Source organism: Staurois parvus, unplaced genomic scaffold, assembly GCF_062004578.1.
Source record: "Staurois parvus isolate SC_StPar_1 unplaced genomic scaffold, SC_StPar_1.0 ptg000010l, whole genome shotgun sequence".
NCBI classification, from domain to species: domain Eukaryota; kingdom Metazoa; phylum Chordata; class Amphibia; order Anura; family Ranidae; genus Staurois; species Staurois parvus.
Genome location: NW_028317806.1, coordinates 1,010,671 through 1,031,887, shown reverse-complemented (window position 1 = coordinate 1,031,887; position 21,217 = coordinate 1,010,671). Strand labels below are relative to the sequence as shown.

The window sequence follows — 21,217 nt, the reverse complement described above, 5'->3', positions numbered from 1 at the left end:
CCAAACACCAACACTGTAAGACACAGTTCACACTGCCGCAACTTGGGGTCCAACTCATGAGACCCCAAGTCGCATGACATGTGAAATCCAATGTTAGTCAATCAGAGCTGTCTTAATTACCACTACAGGTAGCAGTAGTATGAACCAAGACTTAATCTGGCACAGTTTGTTATAAAATAAACTGTATGAGGCCTCGTGTGGTGCATGCGTGAGATCAAGAACAGACACCGTCTGTGGGCCGACGTAGAATAAAAAAGAGAAAGACAGCTGCTTATGGCAGTGTGGGATTCCCATCCACAGGGGGGACAGAAAGGGGAGAATTATTATTATTATTATACAGTATTTATATAGCGCCAAAGGGTATGCTCAGCGCTGTACAGTAGCAAGGGGACAGGACATGAGACAATACAGTAACAATACAATACACGAGGGGTTCGACGGCCCTGCTCTTTCCAGCTTACAATCTAGGAGGGAGGGGAAGGTGATACAGGAGGAGATAAGAACTACAGAGAATGAAAAATACTTAAAGAAAAGTAAGCAAGTCACTAAAAAAACCCCCATGTTTATAATATATATATATATTATACGTTGGACAAAAATATGGTATCACTACATGATTTGCAGGTGCGAAAGTGACTTGATGCTTGTAAAAGTGTGTAACCCGTTTAGCCACATGAAGCATTTGGCCATAAATTTGTTTCACTGGCCACAATAATTGTTCTGGCTTTTGAAATGAATTACTCCAGAGCTAATCGAGCCTAGCATTAACGCTTAAGAGATTCCAATACACAATTCCAATACATGCGTTCCTGGAATCATGGCTGTATATGTAAGCAGGTGCTGCAGAGACCATCGGCTGGAACTGAAAAAATATCACCAGCACACTGTAGATCTCCAAAATCGGTCCGAAGCTTTATTCAGCAATCACATTGTTACAGCAAAAGATTGTTTCGGAGTGGTCAAATACCTGATAAGGGGTCCTGCGAGGCTCGAAAACATTGATTTTTCTGTAACAATGTGATCGCTGAATAATGCTTCGGATTCTCATTTTAGAGATCCACAGTGTGATGTGTTGCTAGAATTAACGCTTAGATGCATTTACACATGTGCTATTTAATATCCACTGGGGTTTTCATTTTTTTGCACTATAAACAAAAAAAGAGCAAAAAATTTGAAAAAAAAAGTTTTTCTTTGTTTCTATTATAAAATGTTGCAAACAGGTAATTCTTCTCCTTCACTGATGTGTGTTGATGAGGCTGCACAGATGGGCACAGATAGGCAGCACTGATGGGCACTGATGTTGCTGCACTGATATGCAGCAACAATGGGCACTGATAGGTGGCACTGATAGCCTCGACTGACGGCACTGACGGGCAGCACTGCTGGATGCAACTGCTGGGTGGCACTGCTGGGCATCATTGATGGGTGGCACTGCAGGACACTGATGGGTGGCACTGCTGGATGGCATTGCTGGGCACTGATGGGCGGCACTGATAATCAGTGCCCTGATTATCAGTACAGATCTGCTCTGTGACATTTGCCAGTTATTGGCAGTACTTTCCCGACGCTGTGATAGAGTGCGGAAAGTGCTGCCGATAACCAGCAACTGTATTTACTTTGTGATCTGCTGTGTCATTGGACACAGCTGATCACGTGGTAAAAGGCTGCTGTGATTGGCCTTTTACCTCATCACGTGATCAGCTATATCCGTAGGAGACAGCGATCACTGACAGCGCCGGGTGCGCGCCACTGGGGGTGCACTCTGGGAGCACATCATATGACACCCTTCCAGAACTGGATGGTTGTAAAGTGGTTAAAGCCTAGGTGCGCATTGACACACAGGCTAACATGCAGGGGCATTCAAAGACAAGAAAAAAATGTCAGATACCCCTTGTGGGGTTAGTAACACTTTTCAGTTTTTCAGCTGCCCCTAGGGCAGGGGTGGGCAACTGTGGCCCTCCTGCTGTTGTAGAACTACAAGTCCCATGAGGCATTGCAAAACTGACAGTTACAACCATGACTCCCAAAGGTAGAGGCATGATGGGACTTGTAGTTCATCAAGAGCTGGAGGGCCACAGTTGCCCACCCCTGCCCTAGGGGCAGCTGAAAAGTGTTACTAACCCCACAACAGTAAAATCAGTCTGTATATGCAGTAAAGCATGCTTGTTATACTCACTGTAGAACCTAAGGGGTTAATCCTCTGCATTGTGTAAAAAGGCTGTTTGATCCTGACTTCTCTGATCCTCCCCTTCTTCCAGTGTCCCCCTCTTATCTCCTGACAAGACACATCGTGTGGAGTCACTCTGCACATGCTCAGTTTGGTGTGTATTGCTAGAGAGGTTTTTTTTTTTCTTGGGAGAGTGCATGTGGTCAGCACAGGGCCAATCAGCACTGTCCAGACGGAGGCAGTCGGAGGTCAGGGGTTCTGCATCCTCCTAAAGCAGAATGAAAACTCCTCCTACAATCTTTAACATGTTCTCTGCTGAACACTGATAGAAGTCACAAGACTGCTCTAACTGCTGATGAGAAAAGGTATTTAGCAATTTATATTTACTAAAATAATTTCACTTCCATGTTGTGTGTACTGTGGGAGACCAGATATAGTGAATGCAGATTCCGGGGTTTAGTAACACTTTAAAGGAGATTGTACAACAAGGTTGTATAGTGTATGGTCAACCCAAAGCCCATTATGCACATGGTGTGTCTGTGCTACCCACAGAAACCAATTAGATTATCCTATGTATTCCTAATGCATATCAATGGATTTAGATGATCTGATTGGTTGATATGGGGAGAATGGATGTCTCATGAAAATTAAGTGAAAATGCCCACCATGGCAGATGCCACTAGGCCAATACAAGATTAGTTGTTATAGGAAACAGCTTCAGTGTTTCAGTTGTCATAGGTTACCATAGGTCTGACTCTCCTAAAATATTGGCATCACTAGTTGCTATGGGTACTGGCTTATTTGCCTCCAAGAGTCCACAGAACTCATCATCACACTTTGGACCTCATTCAGTCACCACTTCTGGTGGAAAATGCGACGTGCAAACATCACTAACCCAAAACAGCCAATAAAAACCTGAACCAGAATTGAATTGATGAGGCTGGCACAGTGTGGATTTTGCTTGGTTGCTATAGCCACAGCAGTTCACACTTTGCTCCTAGCACTGTGTAACTGAATACTCCCAATTAATAAATATCAGCCACCATACCCCCAGGTTCACACCTAAGCGTTTTTTTGCAGCGTTTTGCAGAAACGCAGTACAGTCCATTTAGCATGATTTCCTATGACACATGTTCACATCTGTGCGTTTTCACCAGGTGCATTTTTTGGAAAGGGTCAGGGACTTTTTTTTAACGCAAAACATTGCGTTTTTGGTTCTATAGACTTCAATGGGAACGCTGCAGAAAAGCATGTATTGTGTTTTTGATATATTCTTGCTGCGTTTTTGATGCGTTTTGCATTTAAAATATGCCAAGCAACAAAAAAAAAGAAAAAAGAAAAACGCATAAAAAATGCAGCAAAAATGCAAGTGCAAAAATGGAAAACGCAACCTGCATAAGTGTGAGCCTAGATTAAACCTGCAGATGAGGGACAAGCAGACCAATCAAACAGCTGCAAAAAGTCTTAATGACTTATTTTGTTTGTAAACATGCACACCCAGGACACCTGAGCATTACTTGTTGTTCTTGTGAAGGAGGGGCGGACCAGCTAATCTTGGGAGGAACAATGGCAAACAGGGAAGGTTTTAACAATTGTCAGCTTGATCTTCCCCAATAGGACAAGGGTTGTTGGATGCTACCATATTAAAAGCTGAACTTCAGACACAAAATTGGCAACTTAAATATATTCCTTAATAGCCACAAAGGATATAAATCTACTCTGTTAACACCAAATGATTTTTGCAAACCCAGATATTACCTTGTAAAAGTAGCAGTGACACGATCACTGTGCTGTACATAGTCTGTGCAGAGATCAGGGCTGTGGGAGGGACCACATGGCTCCTCCTACTACAGGCTGCCTATAGAAATTTACTAGAGGGGCGGAGAAAAGACCAGTCACCCTGCACAAGGAGAGCGAACAGCAGTGACTGGTCTTTATTACAGGGATCTCCTGCATAGAGGCAAAGAAACACACTGGATTACTACGCAGATCTGGAAGAACTACACAAAGCACATCAAGATTCAAGATAAAAACTAAACATGTATCTTGTATTTAGATGATATTTAGTTATCCTGGAGTTCACCTTTACAAATGTGTCATCCCCAACCAGCCCTAAATGGCTGGATTAAATGATGTTCATCCTATATCTACGGTCCGGGACAGACTGATAAAAGTCCGATTTAAAAAAAAAAAAAAAAGTCGTTGGTGACCCTGTCAACACTCAAGACTCAATATTTTTTTCTAGTGTAGCCTAAAGAATAAAAGCTGCTGGAAACACCTGTTTTTTTTAGTCTTCCTCTTTCCCAAGTTTATATAAATTGCAGTAAAAAACATAATTTCATACCTTTATAATAACTAACCTTAAAAACCTTCTGTGGCTTCTGTATCGACCCGTCCAGCCAGGATCCTGTTGATCAGTCTTTAGATGTAAAAGACCTGCATTAAGCCCATGTTATATCCCACAGTGTCACATCAGGAGCAAATCTCTGGTGGTCCGGAGGATAAAGCATTCTCTCTTGGATTACTGTAGATCATTAATTCCATTTTAACGAGTTGTGTTTTTCCTTTCCATCCTAGGAGAGGCTCTGCCTGTCATGCAGAGCTTAGGCCTTGACCCTGATCCCATGGTGACCAAAAAAGGGTTAAAGAAGACTACCCAACCCCCTCTTCTCTTTCAGGCTATTTCATATTAATGGTAATGACACTAAGCAGGATGGCAAGCACAAAATAATTTTCCCTATACCTTGCGTGTGTGTGACACGAAACATAACAAGGGAGCTGTGATACATGACCTGACCTGAACATATGCTGAACGTTAATTAAACAGCTCAGCGTATAACGGTCTATGGAGACCATTATAAGGACTGTTAGTTTGGTTGTATGCTATCATATTTTTTTTCTTTTTGTCATTTTCTTCTTTTTAAAACATAATAAATATATATATTTGTTTAAATTTACTTATACAAGATGGTGCCATTTTTTTTTTCACCTGAAAAGGGTCCTAAAAATTGAGTACTAAACTGACATTATGTAACATTGAATTTTAATAAAGTATTTTGTAAAGAAATAAGCCTACATGAGTTAATAAATTAAGGCTCACATATATAGATTAATTCACAATATTTCTTCCCGAAAAAAAATATTTCCTGCTATATTCAAGAGCACCAAATTCACAGCACGGACTAACGTTACCATGACTTTGTTCACAAGTGTATAACTTATATATAAATTAGATTCTCTCCGCAATATATATATATATATATATATATATATATATATATATATATTAGTACAAAATTAAATTCTGTCCATTAAAATATGCTGTACAATATATATATATCAATTAGGTGTTGCAGGACAGGACTGGCTAATTAATGCTTTTTTAAAAAGTTTCCTTTTTTTCCTTTTACAATTGTATCTCCTGCTTTATCTTTGCAACTTTGTGGCAGTACGCCTCCAACTTTTAAAAAATAAAAAATCTTTGTTTGTATTCCAAAGTGAGGGGAGGGACAGCTAACTCCAACAAGAAACAGTTACAAAATATATCTGCATGATTGGAAATACTGCAAAAGTCAGTAACAAAACGTGTCTTCAACAGCAAATACTGTTTTGATGCTACCAAGAGAGGACCAAAAAAAATTCTCTATTGTAAAATGTATAGGTCTCTTTTTTTATCTTTTAATAAAAAAAAAATCCATTGTTCGATCGTGTCCTGTGCTAGTTTGTTCATTTAGGTACCATGACCCTATAGGTCTGTTTCTCTGTTAGTGTCCAGACACAGAGCATATAAGGATTTTCTAAGGTCCACATTGCTCTTGGCTTTGAGGTTGGATTTCTCTAAGGAACCAGTACCATTGTTGATGCCTTCAACATTCTCTAAGTGGACTACAGATTTGTTGAGGGAAACCTTGCTGGGACTTCGCTTAAGTTCCCCAGCACAACTGCCCTGGGCACTGCTGCCCTCCTCTTTGAGGATGACCTGCTCTTCGTGGTCAGTTTCTCGGTGGTAGAAGTAATTAAAGTTGGAGACTATAACAGGGACGGGCAAAGCAATGGTGAGGACACCAGCGATGGCACACAAGGAACCCACAATTTTGCCCCCAACAGTTACTGGCCTCATGTCCCCATAGCCCACTGTGGTCATGGTGACCACGGCCCACCAGAAAGCATCAGGTATACTAGAAAAATGAGACTCTGGATCATCAGCTTCAGCAAAGTAGACAGCGCTGGAGAACAAGATGACTCCGATGAAGAGGAAGAATATTAGAAGGCCCAATTCCCTCATGCTAGCTTTGAGGGTTTGCCCCAATATCTGAAGGCCCTTGGAGTGCCTGGACAGCTTGAATATCCTGAAGACCCTGACCAGGCGGATGACCCTGAGAATGGCCAGAGACATAGCCTGTTGGCCATTGTTAGTCTGCTGCTCGGCCAGCTCTGTCCCCAGGGTGATGAAGTAGGGGATGATGGCCACAATGTCAATGATGTTCATGATGTTCTTGGAGAATTCCGACTTGCTGGGGCAGGCGAAGAACCTGACCAGGAGCTCGAAGGTAAACCAGATGACACAGGTGGTCTCTATGATGAAGAAGGGGTCGGTCAAGCCGCTGGGGGGAGGGGGATGCTGGGTGTCATTAAGCACCTTGGACAGCGTCGGGGGCAGCTCGTTCTCATCCCTGAACTCGGGCAGGGTCTCCAGGCAGAAGGTGATGATGGAGATGAGGATGACCAGCACCGAGACGATGGCGATGCCCCTGGCGGAGCTGGAACTCTCGGGGTACTCGAAGATCAGCCAGACCTGGCGCTGGAACTCGTTCCTGGGCAGAGGCTTCTCCTCATCCTTCAAGAAGCCCTCGTCCTCCCGGAACCTCTCCATGGCCTCCTCGCCCAGCTCGTAGAAGCGGATCTCGTCGGCGAACACGTCGATGGACACGTTGACCGGGCGCCTGATCTTGCCCCCGGACTGGTAGAAGTAGAGGATGCCGTCGAAGCTGGGTCGGTTCCTGTCGAAGAAGTACTCGTTCCTCAAGGGGTCGAAGAACCTCATCCTCTTCTCGGGGTCGCCCAGTAGGGTGTCGGGGAACTGGTTGAGGGTGGACAGCTGGGTCTCGAACCTCAAGCCAGCGATGTTGATGATGACCCGCTGGTTGCTCTCGTGGTCCATGATGCCCAGCTGGTCGAAGTGGTGGTCCTCCTCCTCGGGGTGGGCATGGGGCTCGTCTTCCTCCAGGCGGATCACCGTGTCGATGTCATCGCCATCCTTGATGTGACTGCCAGGATAGCTCATGATCATGTCGCTGCTGCTGTGCAAACGTGCGCCCACACCTCCTCCTCCTCCACAGCCACCTCCTCCTCCTCCTTCTTCTCCTCCGGTCCCCGGTGGCTGATGTCGCTGCTGAGGCTGTGGAGGAGCTCGCTGGAGCCCTTCCCTGCCTTGGCTGTAGTCGTTCAGCCAAGATGGTGCCCTGGGGATTTGGAGCAGGTCCCTCCTGTCCGCTGTGCTGCCAGCCATGCCACTGCCCCCTCCATCCTCCCCTGCGCTGCCAGCCACGGCTGGGGCTCTCCCGTTCTCCAAACTCACCAGAGCGATCTCCATGCCATGCAATCTTCATCAGAACCGACCATTCTGCACCCACCTCCTCCCCTTCCACTCTGCTGGGGGGCTCCGATGATGAGATCTGCTCCTCCAACAAAAAAACCAAAGAAAGTAGGTCCCTCCAGAGCAAGGCTGTCTACACAAATAACACCAGGAGAGGGGACCCGGATGAGGGACCAATCATTAATCCTGACGTCAAAGATGCTTTTTATTCCCCAGCCATAGCTACCAGGCTTCTGTGTCAAGCAGATGCCTCAGTCTCCAGCTACCAATCTGTTCTGTTCTCTCTATCCTGCTAGCTGTGTATTAATCTACTGGGGGGGGGGGGCAAGGCACCCCAGGATGTGCCAAGAGGAGTCCCTGAGCATCCCTGACTGCACACATCTTCTGACAGGTACCAGGGGAGACAGGACAACACACATCTACTCACATCTACTCACATCTACACACATCTACACCCCCATCTACTTACACCTACACACATCTACACACATCTACACACATCTACACACACCTACACACATCTACACACATCTATCTACACACATCTACTCACATCTACACACATCTATCTACACACATCTACTCACATCTACACACATCTATCTACACACACCTACACACATCTACACCCCCATCTACTCACACCTACACACACCTACACACATCTACACACATCTACACACATCTATCTACACACATCTACACACATCTACACCCCCATCTACTCACACCTACACACACCTACACACATCTACACACATCTACACACATCTACACACATCTATCTACACACATCTACACACATCTACACCCCCATCTACTCACACCTACACACACCTACACACATCTACACACATCTACACACATCTACACACATCTACACACATCTACACACATCTACACACACCTACACACATCTACACACATCTACACACACCTACACACATCTACACACATCTATCTACACACATCTACACACATCTACTCACATCTACTCACATCTACACACATCTCACATCTACACCCCCATCTACTCACATCTACACACATCTACACACATCTCACATCTACACACATCTACACACATCTCACATCTACACACATCTACTCACATCTACTCACATCTACACACATCTACATACATCTCACATCTACACACATCTACTCACATCTACACACATCTCACATCTACACACATCTACTCACATCTACACACATCTCACATCTACACACATCTCACATCTACACACATCTCACATCTACACACATCTACACACATCTACACACATCTATACACATCTACACACATCTCACATCTACACACATCTACACACATCTACACACATCTATACACATCTACACACATCTACACACTTTCTCTGGCTGGGTTGCAATCACAGAGATGTTATTTTAAGCTTACTGACTGTCACAGCTTGGGAGTAGTTAATTCTGCCTTTTGTGACATAGGGGAGGGGGAAGGGGGCTTCTATTTCGCTCTCTGTTCTGCAGCAATGCAAAGTATTCCAGCGCAGGATCCAGATCACACAATGGGGTGTAGAAGATGGAGGTGTGAGTGGAATAAAAAAAAAAAAAAGTGTACGGTGCCTTACAGCAGAGCTCCACCCTCTTCAACAACTTTTTCCCATTTCATTTCTATTACATTCAATGTTTGGATATTGCCGCATTGTTTATTTAAAAAAAAAACCTTAGAGTTGCCAGCACTTCCAGTCCACTCCTCCAGGGCTATTACATCATTAAGATTGTCCCGTTGACTCCTGGGATACCTGTGGCATCCATTCCAGGAGTCAACGGGCATCCTCCACCTGCTATCAACAATGTTATCTACACTCACCGGCCACTTTTTTAGGTACACCTGTTCAATTGTTTGGTAACACAAATTGCTAATCAGCCAATCACATGGCAGAAACTCAATGCATTTAGGACTGTAGATGTGCTGAAGTTCAAACCGAGCATCAGAAAGGGGATTGAACGTGGCATGGTTGTTGGTGCCAGACAGACTGGTCTGAGTATTTCAAAAACTGCTATTGGGATTTTCATGCACAACCATCTCTAGGGTTTATAGAGAATGATTTTATATGGTTTGTGTGGACAAAAATGCCTTGTTGATGTCAGAGGTCAGAGGAGAATGGGCAGATTGGTTGCTGCAACATTCAAATGGTAGGGTCAAAATTTGGTGTAAGCAAATTGAAAGCATGGATCCATCCTGCCTTGTATTAACAGTTCAGGCTGGTAGTGGTGGTGTAATGGTGTGGGGGATTTTTCTTGGCACTAGCAAGGTGGATCTAATAAAGTGACCAGTGAGTGTATGTGTTTTTACTGCGCAGGCGTGAGAACAGGAGGTGTATGCTGGGTAGCCAGCTGCATGAAAATATGGAAGTATATGGGTGCCGGCTTCGGATGCCCACACAAGCAATAGCCACCACCAGAAATTCATGAGGAGAGTTACTTCTGATTTTATGAAAGTAAAAATTGCACACAGATATCAGACAGTAGCCAACGTAGATGCAGTGATGTGTAAGAGACTAGAGTTTGCTTTTATTTGAATTTATGATTGGAGACTGTAGCTTCTCCTTTAGGCTCAGAGGGGGTGTTCAATTATTTTTAAATTTTTATGTATGTACAACCCCATTCCAAAAAAGTTGGGATGCTGTGTAAAATCTACAAAATGCTATGATCTGCAAATTTCATAAATCCATATTGTATGCACAGTAGGGGTGGTACAGTGGCTTAGTGGTTAGCACGTTTGCCGTGCAGTAAATGGGTCATGGGTTAGATTCCCAACCATGGCACCTCTGCATGGAGTTTGCATGTTCTCCCTGTGCTTGCGTGGGTTTTCTCCGTGTACTCCGGTTTCCTCCCACACTGCAAAGACATGCTGGTAGCTTAATTGGCTTCTGTCTAAATTGTCCTAGTTTCATCCCTGGCCATGCGGGATCTACTGCATGGTAGGGGTTGGGGAAAGACCTGGCAACCTACCCTGTAAAATAATTGCTAAGAGAATTCATGGAAAAAGTTGCTTACGAGTGACGGTCCATGCATTCGCCAATGGTCGGATACGACCGAATGGATAGATAGATTCACAGTAGAAAATGGGAAACGTATCAAGTGTTTAAAATGAGAAAATGTACCATTTAAAGAAAAAAAATTAGGTCAAAATTGAAATTGATGGCAGCAAAAGGTCTAAAAAAAAAGTTGGGACAGGGAAACAAAAAGCTGGTGAAGTAATTGGTACTAACAAGGAAGAGTTGGAAGAACATTTTTAAACCAATTACACTAATTGGCAACAGGTCAGTAATAGGACTGGATATTAAAAAAAGCACCTTAGAGAGTCAAAGTACCTCAGAAGTAAAGATGGGCAGATGTTCACCAATCTGTGAAAAGCCGTGTCTAAATATTGTCAAACAATTTCAGAATAATGTTCCTCAACATAAAATTGGAAAGACTTTAAATATATCATCATCTACAGTACATAATATCATCAAAAGATTTCAAGAATCTGGAGAAATCTTTTTGCACAAGGGACAACACCTTGAACATGATCCAGGAATGCCGCTATCTTCTCTGGGCCAAAGCTCATTTCAAATGGTCTAATTTAAAATCAAAATTTGACATTTCTTTTGGAAACCATGAGCACTGTGTCCTCTGGACTAAAGAGGAGAGAGACCTTCCAGCTTGTTATCAGCGATCACTTCAAAAGCCTGCATCTCTGATGGTATGGGGGTGCATTAGTGCATATGGAATGAGCAGATTGTACATCTGGAAATTCACAATCAATGCTGAAAGATATATCCAGGTTTTAGAGCAGCATATGATCCCATCCAAACTATGTCTTTTTTCAGGGAAGGCCTTGCATATTTCAACAAGACAATACTAAACCCCATACTGCATCTATGATAACAGAATGGCTTCGTAGTAGAAGAGTGTGGGTGCTTAAATAGCCTGTCAGCAGCCCAGACCTTTCACCAACTGAAAAAATTTGGTGCACCTTGAAATGAAAAATACGACAAAGAAGACCCAGGACTGTTGAGCAGTTAATATCATATATCAAGCAAAAATGGGATAACATTCCTCTGCCAAAACTCCAGCAACTGGTCTCCTCAGTTCCTTGACATTTCGTTATTTTCGTTAGTATCCCCGTGTTGTTAAAAGAAGAGGGGATGCTACACCATGTTAAACATGGTCCTGTCCCAACTCTTTTGAGGTGTGTTGCTGCCAACAATTAAAACATTATTTATTTATTAAAATGGTACATTTTTTCAGGTTAAACATTTGATATGTTTTCTATTTTCTATCGTGAATAAAATATGGGTTTATGAGATTGGAAAATCATTGCATTCTGTTTTCATGTCGATTTTACAGAGCTTCCTAACTTTTTTTGGAATTTTGGTTGTAATTATTTAGGCTATTTACATGTTTTTTGTGGACTAGAGTCATCAGCAGTTGTGATGGCTACATTTAGGTATTTCACTCAATGAATGAAAAAAAAAACCCAAAAACAAAACAATGGCTATTTACTATTTCCTACATGAGATGTTTCTTATTTAATAAATAGACTTAGATTTCATCAGTAGGAAATATTTTGGGTAACTTTTTATTCATGCTAGCACTACTTCTACAACTACTGATCATGATGCTAACGATGGCGGTGATAATAATAATAGCAATAATAAGAATAGTAATGCCATTGTTATACTACACAGTAAAATTGTTTAATAAAATATTATAATAATAAATAGACTTTGATTTCATCAGTAGGGAATATTGTTGGGAACGTTTTTTGTCATACTAGCACTGTTTCTACAAGTAATCATGATACTCATCATAATAATACAATTATTATATTATTATTATTATTATTAACATCATTATTAGCACCTTCAACATTATTATTATTATCAGTAACAATAATAATAATAACAATTATTATTATTATACAGGATTTATATAGTGCCAACAGTTTGCTCAGCGCTTTACAATATAATGGGAGACAATACAGCAGCAATATGGTTCAATACAAGAGGGATAGAAGGGCCCTGCTCCTTGGAGCTTACAATCTATTACAATAATAACAATAATTGTGTTGCTGATATTGTAAGTAAACATGTTTTTCTTAATTGTTTACTACTGCAATGGGGTAATAAACAGATAAATACTTATTTATAGTATTAAAATGTTTGAAATAATATCAATTTTGTTCCTATATTCTTAGTGTATTATTATTATCTTCCTGAAACATACTAATTCACAGACAAAATGTATTTATAGTGTGAATAGAAATGTAATATATTGTTGTTATTATTCTTGTTTCAATAAGCAAATTAAATAAACATTTGCTCTTGAAATAATATTAATAATTGTAATTCATAATTTTATTTTCTGAGTATTGTATTCCAAAATCAGCTCAATTAAGAGATAAAGATGTGTTTATTTTACAAATAAAAACATTATAATACTATCACTACTACTACTGCTAATAATAATAATAATAATAATATTGTTGTTATTATTAATATTATTTCTGAGACTGGCTTACTAAAATTATTTTTAAAAGAGAAGAAGGTAACCAAAGCAATTTGCAACCAAAGCAATTATTTTCCTGGACCACAGCTGCCATTAAGTGAGGGATGGGTTAATTTTACAGTAACGAAAACACAGAATTGCTTGCAGTCAAAAAAAAAAAAAAAAAGGCAGCTATTTTAATCTCATGTATAACACTATGCCTCAACAGTCTGCATATACATGGAATCAAGCTGCATGATGCATTTCCCATGTTACAGAAGCAAAAAAAGATATAATGTCCAGAAAGGATGAAGGGGTGGCAGTGCTTTATAAGGAAAAAAAGGGAAAAAAACATAAGCTACATAGATGTCGTTGCCACTGAATGTTTAGAATCAGTGTGGGAAACATTCCCCTGAGCTAGGTTTTCAATTCCCGTGGGATTATACAGGGCACTTTTGTAATCAACCATAACAAATCCAACTTTCATTTTCCAGCAAATAAAAATAAGAAAATTGGTAATCCACAGTCACCTAATGCACAGTGTACTGGTGTATAGGGCAGTGTTTATTGTATGTACTATATACATAGAAAATGGCATATGGTTAAACAGTAGCAGTAAAGCAGCAGCACTGTGACAAGACACTGCATGCGGCATTTATAGTTCCCACCAGCACCCCTCTGTCAGGGTGGCAGCAGGTTGCATTGTAATAAGTGTAGCATTAGCCCTTCCACTGCCAATACACATCCTCAGATCCAGTGGTGCAAAGGCATTTCTCAGTACAGCATTCCCTTTACAAACACCCGTTTTATATGTTCTTGTTACCATGGCAGCTCTGTGAAGTTACACTGTGGGAAAGTTCGGTGTCATGGCGAGATATGAATTTTGGTTATAACTCTAAACCTTAAAGCAGAAGTAAACTGTCCTATTCTTTACAGCCAAAGAAGCCGCCATCTTAGTTTCTGTTTGATCTGCAGTTGCCATGGTGCTGCACATGTGATCAGTTAAAACATCCAGCCGTTTGGTTGAGAGCACAAGCAACTGTGACAGTTAACAATTATGGCATGCCATAAATCTAATTGTTTTGGGAAGAACTAAACCCTTGTAACCCTTTAGGCTAGGTTCACATCTGTGTGGATGGTGCCGCTGGGGATCCGCATGAACATCCGTGCAGCCGCGCCACCCGCACAGAGGAATGTGGACCTGCGGGTGGGTGCATTAGTTCTAATGGCACGCTGCCCACACTGGAAAACGCAACCATACTGGGAACCGAGGTTCCCGTGTGGGCTGTGTTTTCAGAAGAAGTGCAGGGAGTTCTTCCCTGTGTGTCACGGGGTACAGGAGTCCATTCAAATGAATGGGCTCTTATGCCTACGCAAAACGTGGCCCGCACGGCCGCATATCTGTGAACCGGGACTTATCCTGCATATGTGATCAGCTGTTGAACCAGCCATTTGATGGCTTGTCAGCTTGGTAGACAGCTACTATAAGCACACAAGTAACTGTAACAGTTATGTATTCAAGGCATGACTTGAATGTAACTGATTTGGGAAACTGTTAAATAAGCAGTTTGTTTCCCCTTTAAACCAATGGATTTAGTTCCATGTTAAAGCATGTTAAAGTCCTGCTTTTGAAAACTGCAAGCAGACCGCTCTTTAAAGTGGTTGTAAACCTCAGACATAAAATTTAAACAAAGCATATCCCTCTATAGTGTGTACATGTCTCAATTAGGAGCACTAAGTGTCATTTCTCTCTAATGTTTCGTTTCTCTGTTATCACTTTTGTCAAGTTTTCCTGACACCAAGAGTAAAATGTAGCCTCTGCTCTGTTTGTGTGAGCTGTGTGGAGGGGTTGTGTCCCTTCCCTCCAATCAGCTGTCAGAACTTTCCTTACTGAGCTCTGCAGACTGCAGCTCTCCACCCCCTTTTTACTGAACTCTCAGACCAGCTTTATAAATTCTGGACTTTGAATGGATGTAGAGAAGACTACAAATAGACAGGTACAACTTATCCAGGAGGATTTGTTTCATCTCTGTGTATCATCTGAGGCCAGTTCACTAGGTATATGTAAGGGTTTGCAACCACTATAATGCCAAAAAGATGTGTAGTGTCCCTTCTTCTTTAGAATATACATTGGGCTGTGCAAGTACAGCTCAGTTTATAATTCAGCACATCATCTATGTGTCAGGATGACTGCACTCCTATGCATGTGCAGAAGTGACATCATCCTGCACTGACCAATGAGAACAGCAGCAGCCCTGCACCCAGAAGACGCCAGGTAAAAGATGCCTGCAAGGAAAGTTGGACCACTGATGGATACAGTAGGTAAGTATTGCTGAGTTTAGCCTGACTTTTATTTGACTGTTCATACAATGTACTTGAACAGAAAATTTTAAAGTGGAAATAGAAGAAGATATAGTTGTCCGTTTATACTGATAGTGTCAGTTGCAACATACAGTGTCTTGAAAAAGTATTCATACCCTTTGAAATTTTCCATATTTTGTCATGTTAAAACCAAGAACGTAAATGTATTTTTTTGGGATTTTATGTTATAGACCAACACAAAGTGACGCATAATTGTGAAGTGGAAAGAAAATTATGTTTTTCAAAATGTTTTACAAATAAACATCTGAAAAGTTTGGTGTGCATTTGTATTCAGCCCCCTTTACTCTGATACCCTAACTAAAATCTAGTGGAACCAATTGCCTTCAGAAGCGACCTAATTAGTAAATAGAGTCCACCTGTGTATAATTTAATCTCAGTATAAATACAGCTGTTCTGTGAAGCCCCCAGAGGTTTGTTAGAGAACATTAGTGAACAAACAACATCATGAGGGTCAAGGAACACACCAGACAGGTCAGGGATAAAGTTGTGGAGAAGGTTAAAGCAGGGCTAGGTTATAAAAAAATACCCCAAGCTTTGAACGTCTCATCTGTTCAATCCATCATCTGAAAATAGAAAGAGTATGGCACAACTGCATACCTACCAAGACATGACTGTCCACCTAAACTGACAGGCATTAATCAAAGAAGCAGCCAAGAGGCCCATAGAACCTCTGGAAGAACTGCAGAGATGCACAGCTCAGGTGGGAGAATCTGTCCACAGGACAAATACTAGTTGTGCGCTCCACAAATCTGTCCTTTATGGAAGAGTGGCAAGAAGAAAACCATTGCTGAAAGAAGCCATAAGAAGTCCAGTTGCAGTTTGTGAAAAGCCATGTGGGGGACACAGCAAACATGTGGAAGAAGGTGCTCTGGTCAGATGAGACCATAATTTAACTTTTTGGCCTAAAAGAAAAACGCTATGTGTGGCGGAAAACTAACACTGAACACACCATTCCCACCGTGAAACATGGTGGTGGCAGCATCATGTTGTGGGGATGTTTTCTTCAGCAGAGACAGGCAAGCTGGTCAGAGTTGATGGGAAGATGGATGGAGCCAAATACAGGGCAATCTTAGAAGAAAACCTGTAAGAGTCTACAAAAGACTTGAGACTGGGGCGGAGGTTCACCTTCCAGCAGGACAACGACCCTAAACATACAGCGATAGTTGCAATGGAATAGTTTAGATCAAAGCATATTCATGTGTTAGAATGGCCCAGTCAAAGTTCAGACCTAAACCCAATTGAGAATCTGTGGAAAGACTTGAAAATTGCTGTTCACAGACGCTCTCCATCCAATCTGACAGAGCTTGAGCTATTTTGCAAAGAAGAATGGGCAAAAATGTCCCTCTCCAGATGTGCAAAGCTGGTAGAGACAAAAAGACTTGCAGCTGTAATTGCAGCGAAAGGTGGTTCTACAAAGTATTGACTCAGGGGGGCTGAATACAAATGTGCTCCACTTTTTTCAGATATTTAGTTGTAAAAAAATTTGAAAACCATTTATCATTTTCCTTACACTTCACAATTATGTGATGGTCTATCACCTAAAATCTCAATGAAACACATTTACGTTTTTGGTTGTAACATGACAAAATGTGGAAAATTTCAAGGGAAATTAATACTTTTTCAAGGTACTGTATTTCCATTGTGCAGCAGTTTATGTAGTTCTGTTTGTTTCGCATCACAACACTATGAAAAGCTGCCAAAGAGTGCAATAGAAACAGCCAGTTTATTAAGGTGGATGTAAGCATCTGACTGGCCATTTATGTAAATTACCACCCTGTTTCTCCACTTCAATGGTGTCAATGTAGCAAAAGAGGACAAAAAAGCCACACGCTTCCAGTAGAAGTTAGATACATTATGTACATATGTGTGTATGCACCTATCAGTCATAACTTTATGACCACTCACTTAAAATTGAGTAGGTCCCCCTTTTGCTGCCAAAACAACCTTGATCTGTTGAGACAAGGACACTACTAGATCTGTGAAGGTATGCTGTGGTATCTGGCACCAAGCCATCAGCAGCACATCCTTTAAGTCCTGTAAGTTGTCTAGTTTATTGAGATGCACCTGTACATGACAGTAAGGTTAATAATATAACAGATTACAAAATCTTCAGTTTTACTCAAATTAGTTGATGCACAAATGAATACACCCCACAACAAATACTACCACATCTAGTATTTTGTATGACCTCTATGATTTGTAAGGACAGCACCGAGTCTTCTAGGCATGGAATGAACAAGTTGGCGACATATTGCAACATCTATCTTTTTCCATTCTTCAAGAACAACCTCTTATAGAGCCTGGATGCTGGATGGAGAGTGATGCTCAACTTGTCTCTTCAGAATTCCCCATAGGTGTTCGATTGGGTTCAGATCAGGAGACATACTTGGCCACTGAATCACTTTCCCCCTGTTCTTCAGAAATGCAACTGTGGCCTTAGATGTGTGTTTTGGATCATTGTCATGTTGGAAAAGTGCATGATGACCAAGGGCATGGAGTGATGATAACATCTCTTTCAATATAGAGCAGTACATCTGTGAATTCATGATACCATCAATGAAATGCAGCTCCCCAACACCAGCAGCACTCAGGCAGCCCCACAGAAGGACACTGCCACCACCATGTTTCACTGTAGGCGCCATGCATTTTTCTTTGTATTTCTCACCTTTGTGACACCATACAGTTCTGAAGCCATCAGTTCCACAAACATTTATGTTGGTCTCATCACTCCAGAGTACAGAGTCCCAGTAGTCTTCTTCTTTTTCAGCATGGGCCCTGGCTAATTCTAGGCAGGTTTTTTGTGTATGGGCTTTAGGAGAGGCTTCCTTCATGGACGACACTCATGCATGCCATTCCCCTGCAGTGTGCGCTGTATTGTGTCACAGGAAACAGTCACCCCAGTTTGGCTTTCTACTTTTTTAGTTAACTGCAGTGAACTTGCATGGCAATTTTTTTCATCCCTTCTCTACAGAAGACACTCCTGTCGAAGTGTTAATTTCCAAGGATGGCCTGGACATCTCTGTGAGATGGTTGCAGTTCCATCTTTGTTAAATTTTTGTAGCTCTTTAGCTATAGTATTCTGACTGATAAGTAAAGCGTTGCTGATCTTCTTGTAGACTTCACTTTTCTCATGTAAAGAAATTATTTTCTTTCTCGGGCCTTGCAACATTTCTCCTCCATGTGGTGCCATTGCTGAAAGCATGAAATGGGAAGGGGTTTTCTTTGTTAAGTAATCAACTGTCTGCTGGACACCTGTTTAATGAATAATTAGACTCACCTGTAGTTGAATTCCTGTTAATTAGGATTTCGTTGTCTAAAATTTAGCTTTGCTCCTAAGAATTTCATTGGGATGTATTCATTTTTGCAACAAGGTCTTGAATGAATTTGTTAGGAAAAATACTTTTTTGTGTGTGAAAGTTAACAAATCTTGTTTGCAATCAATGGCCCGCATTTGTGGGAGTATTTTGTAGTATAGTGTCCTTGATTCGGAAAGGAAAGGTAAGGTTTTCTGACAAATCAGTTGGGATGTACTTTATGCTGAGCACTGTGTGTGTGTATATATATATATAGTTACATAGTCTGGCTGAAAAAAGACAGAAGTCCATCCAGTTCAACCATTAAAAAAAAAAAGTTATAATCCTATACCCACAGTTGATTCAGAGGAAGGCAAAAAAACCCAGCAAAGCATGGTCCAATTTGCTCCTGCAGGGACAAAAATTCCTTCCTGATCCCCTGAGAGGCAATCGGATATTCCCTGGATCAACTTTACCTACAGTCAGGTCCATAAATATTGGGACATTGACACAATTCTAACATTTTTGGCTCTATACACCACCACAATGAATTTGAAATGAAACGAACAAGATGTGCTTTAACTGCAGACTGTCAGCTTTAATTTGAGGATATTTACATCCAAATCAGGTGAACGGTGTAGGAATTACAAAAGTTTGCATATGTGCCTCCCACTTGTTAAGGGACCCAAAGTAATGGGACAGTTGGCTTCTCAGCTGTTCCATGGCCAGGTATGTGTTATTCCCTCATTATCCCAATTACAATGAGCAGATAAAAGGTCCAGAGTTCATTTCAAGTGTGCTATTTGCATTTGGAATCTGTTGCTGTCAACTCTCAAGATGAGATCCAAAGAGCTGTCACTATCAGTGAAGCAAGCCATCATTAGGCTGAAAAAACAAAACAAACCCATCAGAGAGATAGCAAAAACCTTAGGCGTGGGCAAAACAACTGTTTGGAACATTCTAAAAAAGAAGGAATGCACCGGTGAGCTCAGCAATACCAAAAGACCCGGAAGACCACGGAAAACAACTGTGGTGGATGACCGAAGAATTCTTTCCCTGGTGAAGAAAACACCCTTCACAACAGTTGGCCAGATCAAGAACACTCTCCAGGAGGTAGGTGTATGTGTGTCAAAGTCAACAATCAAGAGAAGACTTCACCAGAGTGAATACAGAGGGTTCACCACAAGATGTAAACCATTGGTGAGCCTCAAAAACAGGAAGGCCAGATTAGAGTTTGCCAAACAACATCTAAAAAAGCCTTCACAGTTCTGGAACAACATCCTATGGACAGATGAGACCAAGATCAACTTGTACCGGAGTGATGGGAAGAGAAGAGTATGGAGAAGGAAAGGAACTGCTCATGATCCTAAGCATACCACCTCATCAGTGAAGCATGGTGGTGGTAGTGTCATGGCGTGGGCATGTATGGCTGCCAATGGAACTGGTTCTCTTGTTTTTATTGATGATGTGACTGCTGACAAAAGCAGCAGGATGAATTCTGAAGTGTTTCGGGCAATATTATCTGCTCATATTCAGCCAAATGCTTCAGAACTCATTGGACGCTTCACAGTGCAGATGGACAATGACCCAAAGCATACTGCAAAAGCAACCAAAGAGTTTTTTAAGGGAAAGAAGTGGAATGTTATGCAATGGCCAAGTCAATCACCTGACCTGAATCCGATTGAGCATGCATTTCACTTGCTGAAGACAAAACTGAAGGGAAAATGCCCCAAGAACAAGCAGGAATTGAAGACAATTGCAGTAGAGGCCTGGCAGAGCATCATCAGGGATGAAACCCAGCATCTGGTGATGTCTATGCGTTCCAGACTTCAGGCTGTAATTGACTGCAAAGGATTTGCAACCAAGTATTAAAAAATGAAAGTTTGATTTATGATTATTATTCTGTCCCATTACTTTTGGTCCCTTAACAAGTGGGAGGCACATATGCAAACTCTTGTAATTCCTACACCGTTCACCTGATTTGGATGTAAATACCCTCAAATTAAAGCTGACAGTGCAGTTAAAGCACATCTTGTTCGTTTCATTTCAAATCCATTGTGGTGGTGTATAGAGCCATAAATTTTAGAATTGTGTCGATGTCCCAATATTTATGGACCTGACTGTATAAATGTTAGTATCCAGTTATATTCTGTGTATCTAATCAAGGCCTTTTTTGAAGCAATCCACTGAGCTGGCCAGAACCAACTCTTGAGGGAGTGTATTCCACATTTTCACAGCTCTCACTGTGAAAAAATCTTT

The 21,217-nt window shown here is 41.5% G+C and overlaps 2 protein-coding genes across 6 annotated transcripts in view; both read right to left on the bottom strand.

Moving 5' to 3' along the window:
• LOC149474191 (potassium voltage-gated channel subfamily A member 1-like) overlaps nucleotides 1-8,052 on the bottom strand; it is a 161,522-nt gene extending 153,470 nt beyond the window's left edge. Inside the window, exon 1 of the mRNA XM_089669860.1 lies at nucleotides 4,528-8,052. Within this exon, the coding sequence (XP_089525986.1) occupies nucleotides 5,913-7,760 (1,848 nt within the window). The 5' untranslated portion in view covers nucleotides 7,761-8,052 and the 3' untranslated portion in view covers nucleotides 4,528-5,912. The remainder of the gene's footprint in view (nucleotides 1-4,527) is intronic.
• Nucleotides 1-21,217, bottom strand: part of LOC149474190 (potassium voltage-gated channel subfamily A member 1) — a 344,256-nt gene that overhangs the window by 153,470 nt on the left and 169,569 nt on the right. The window lies entirely within an intron of this gene.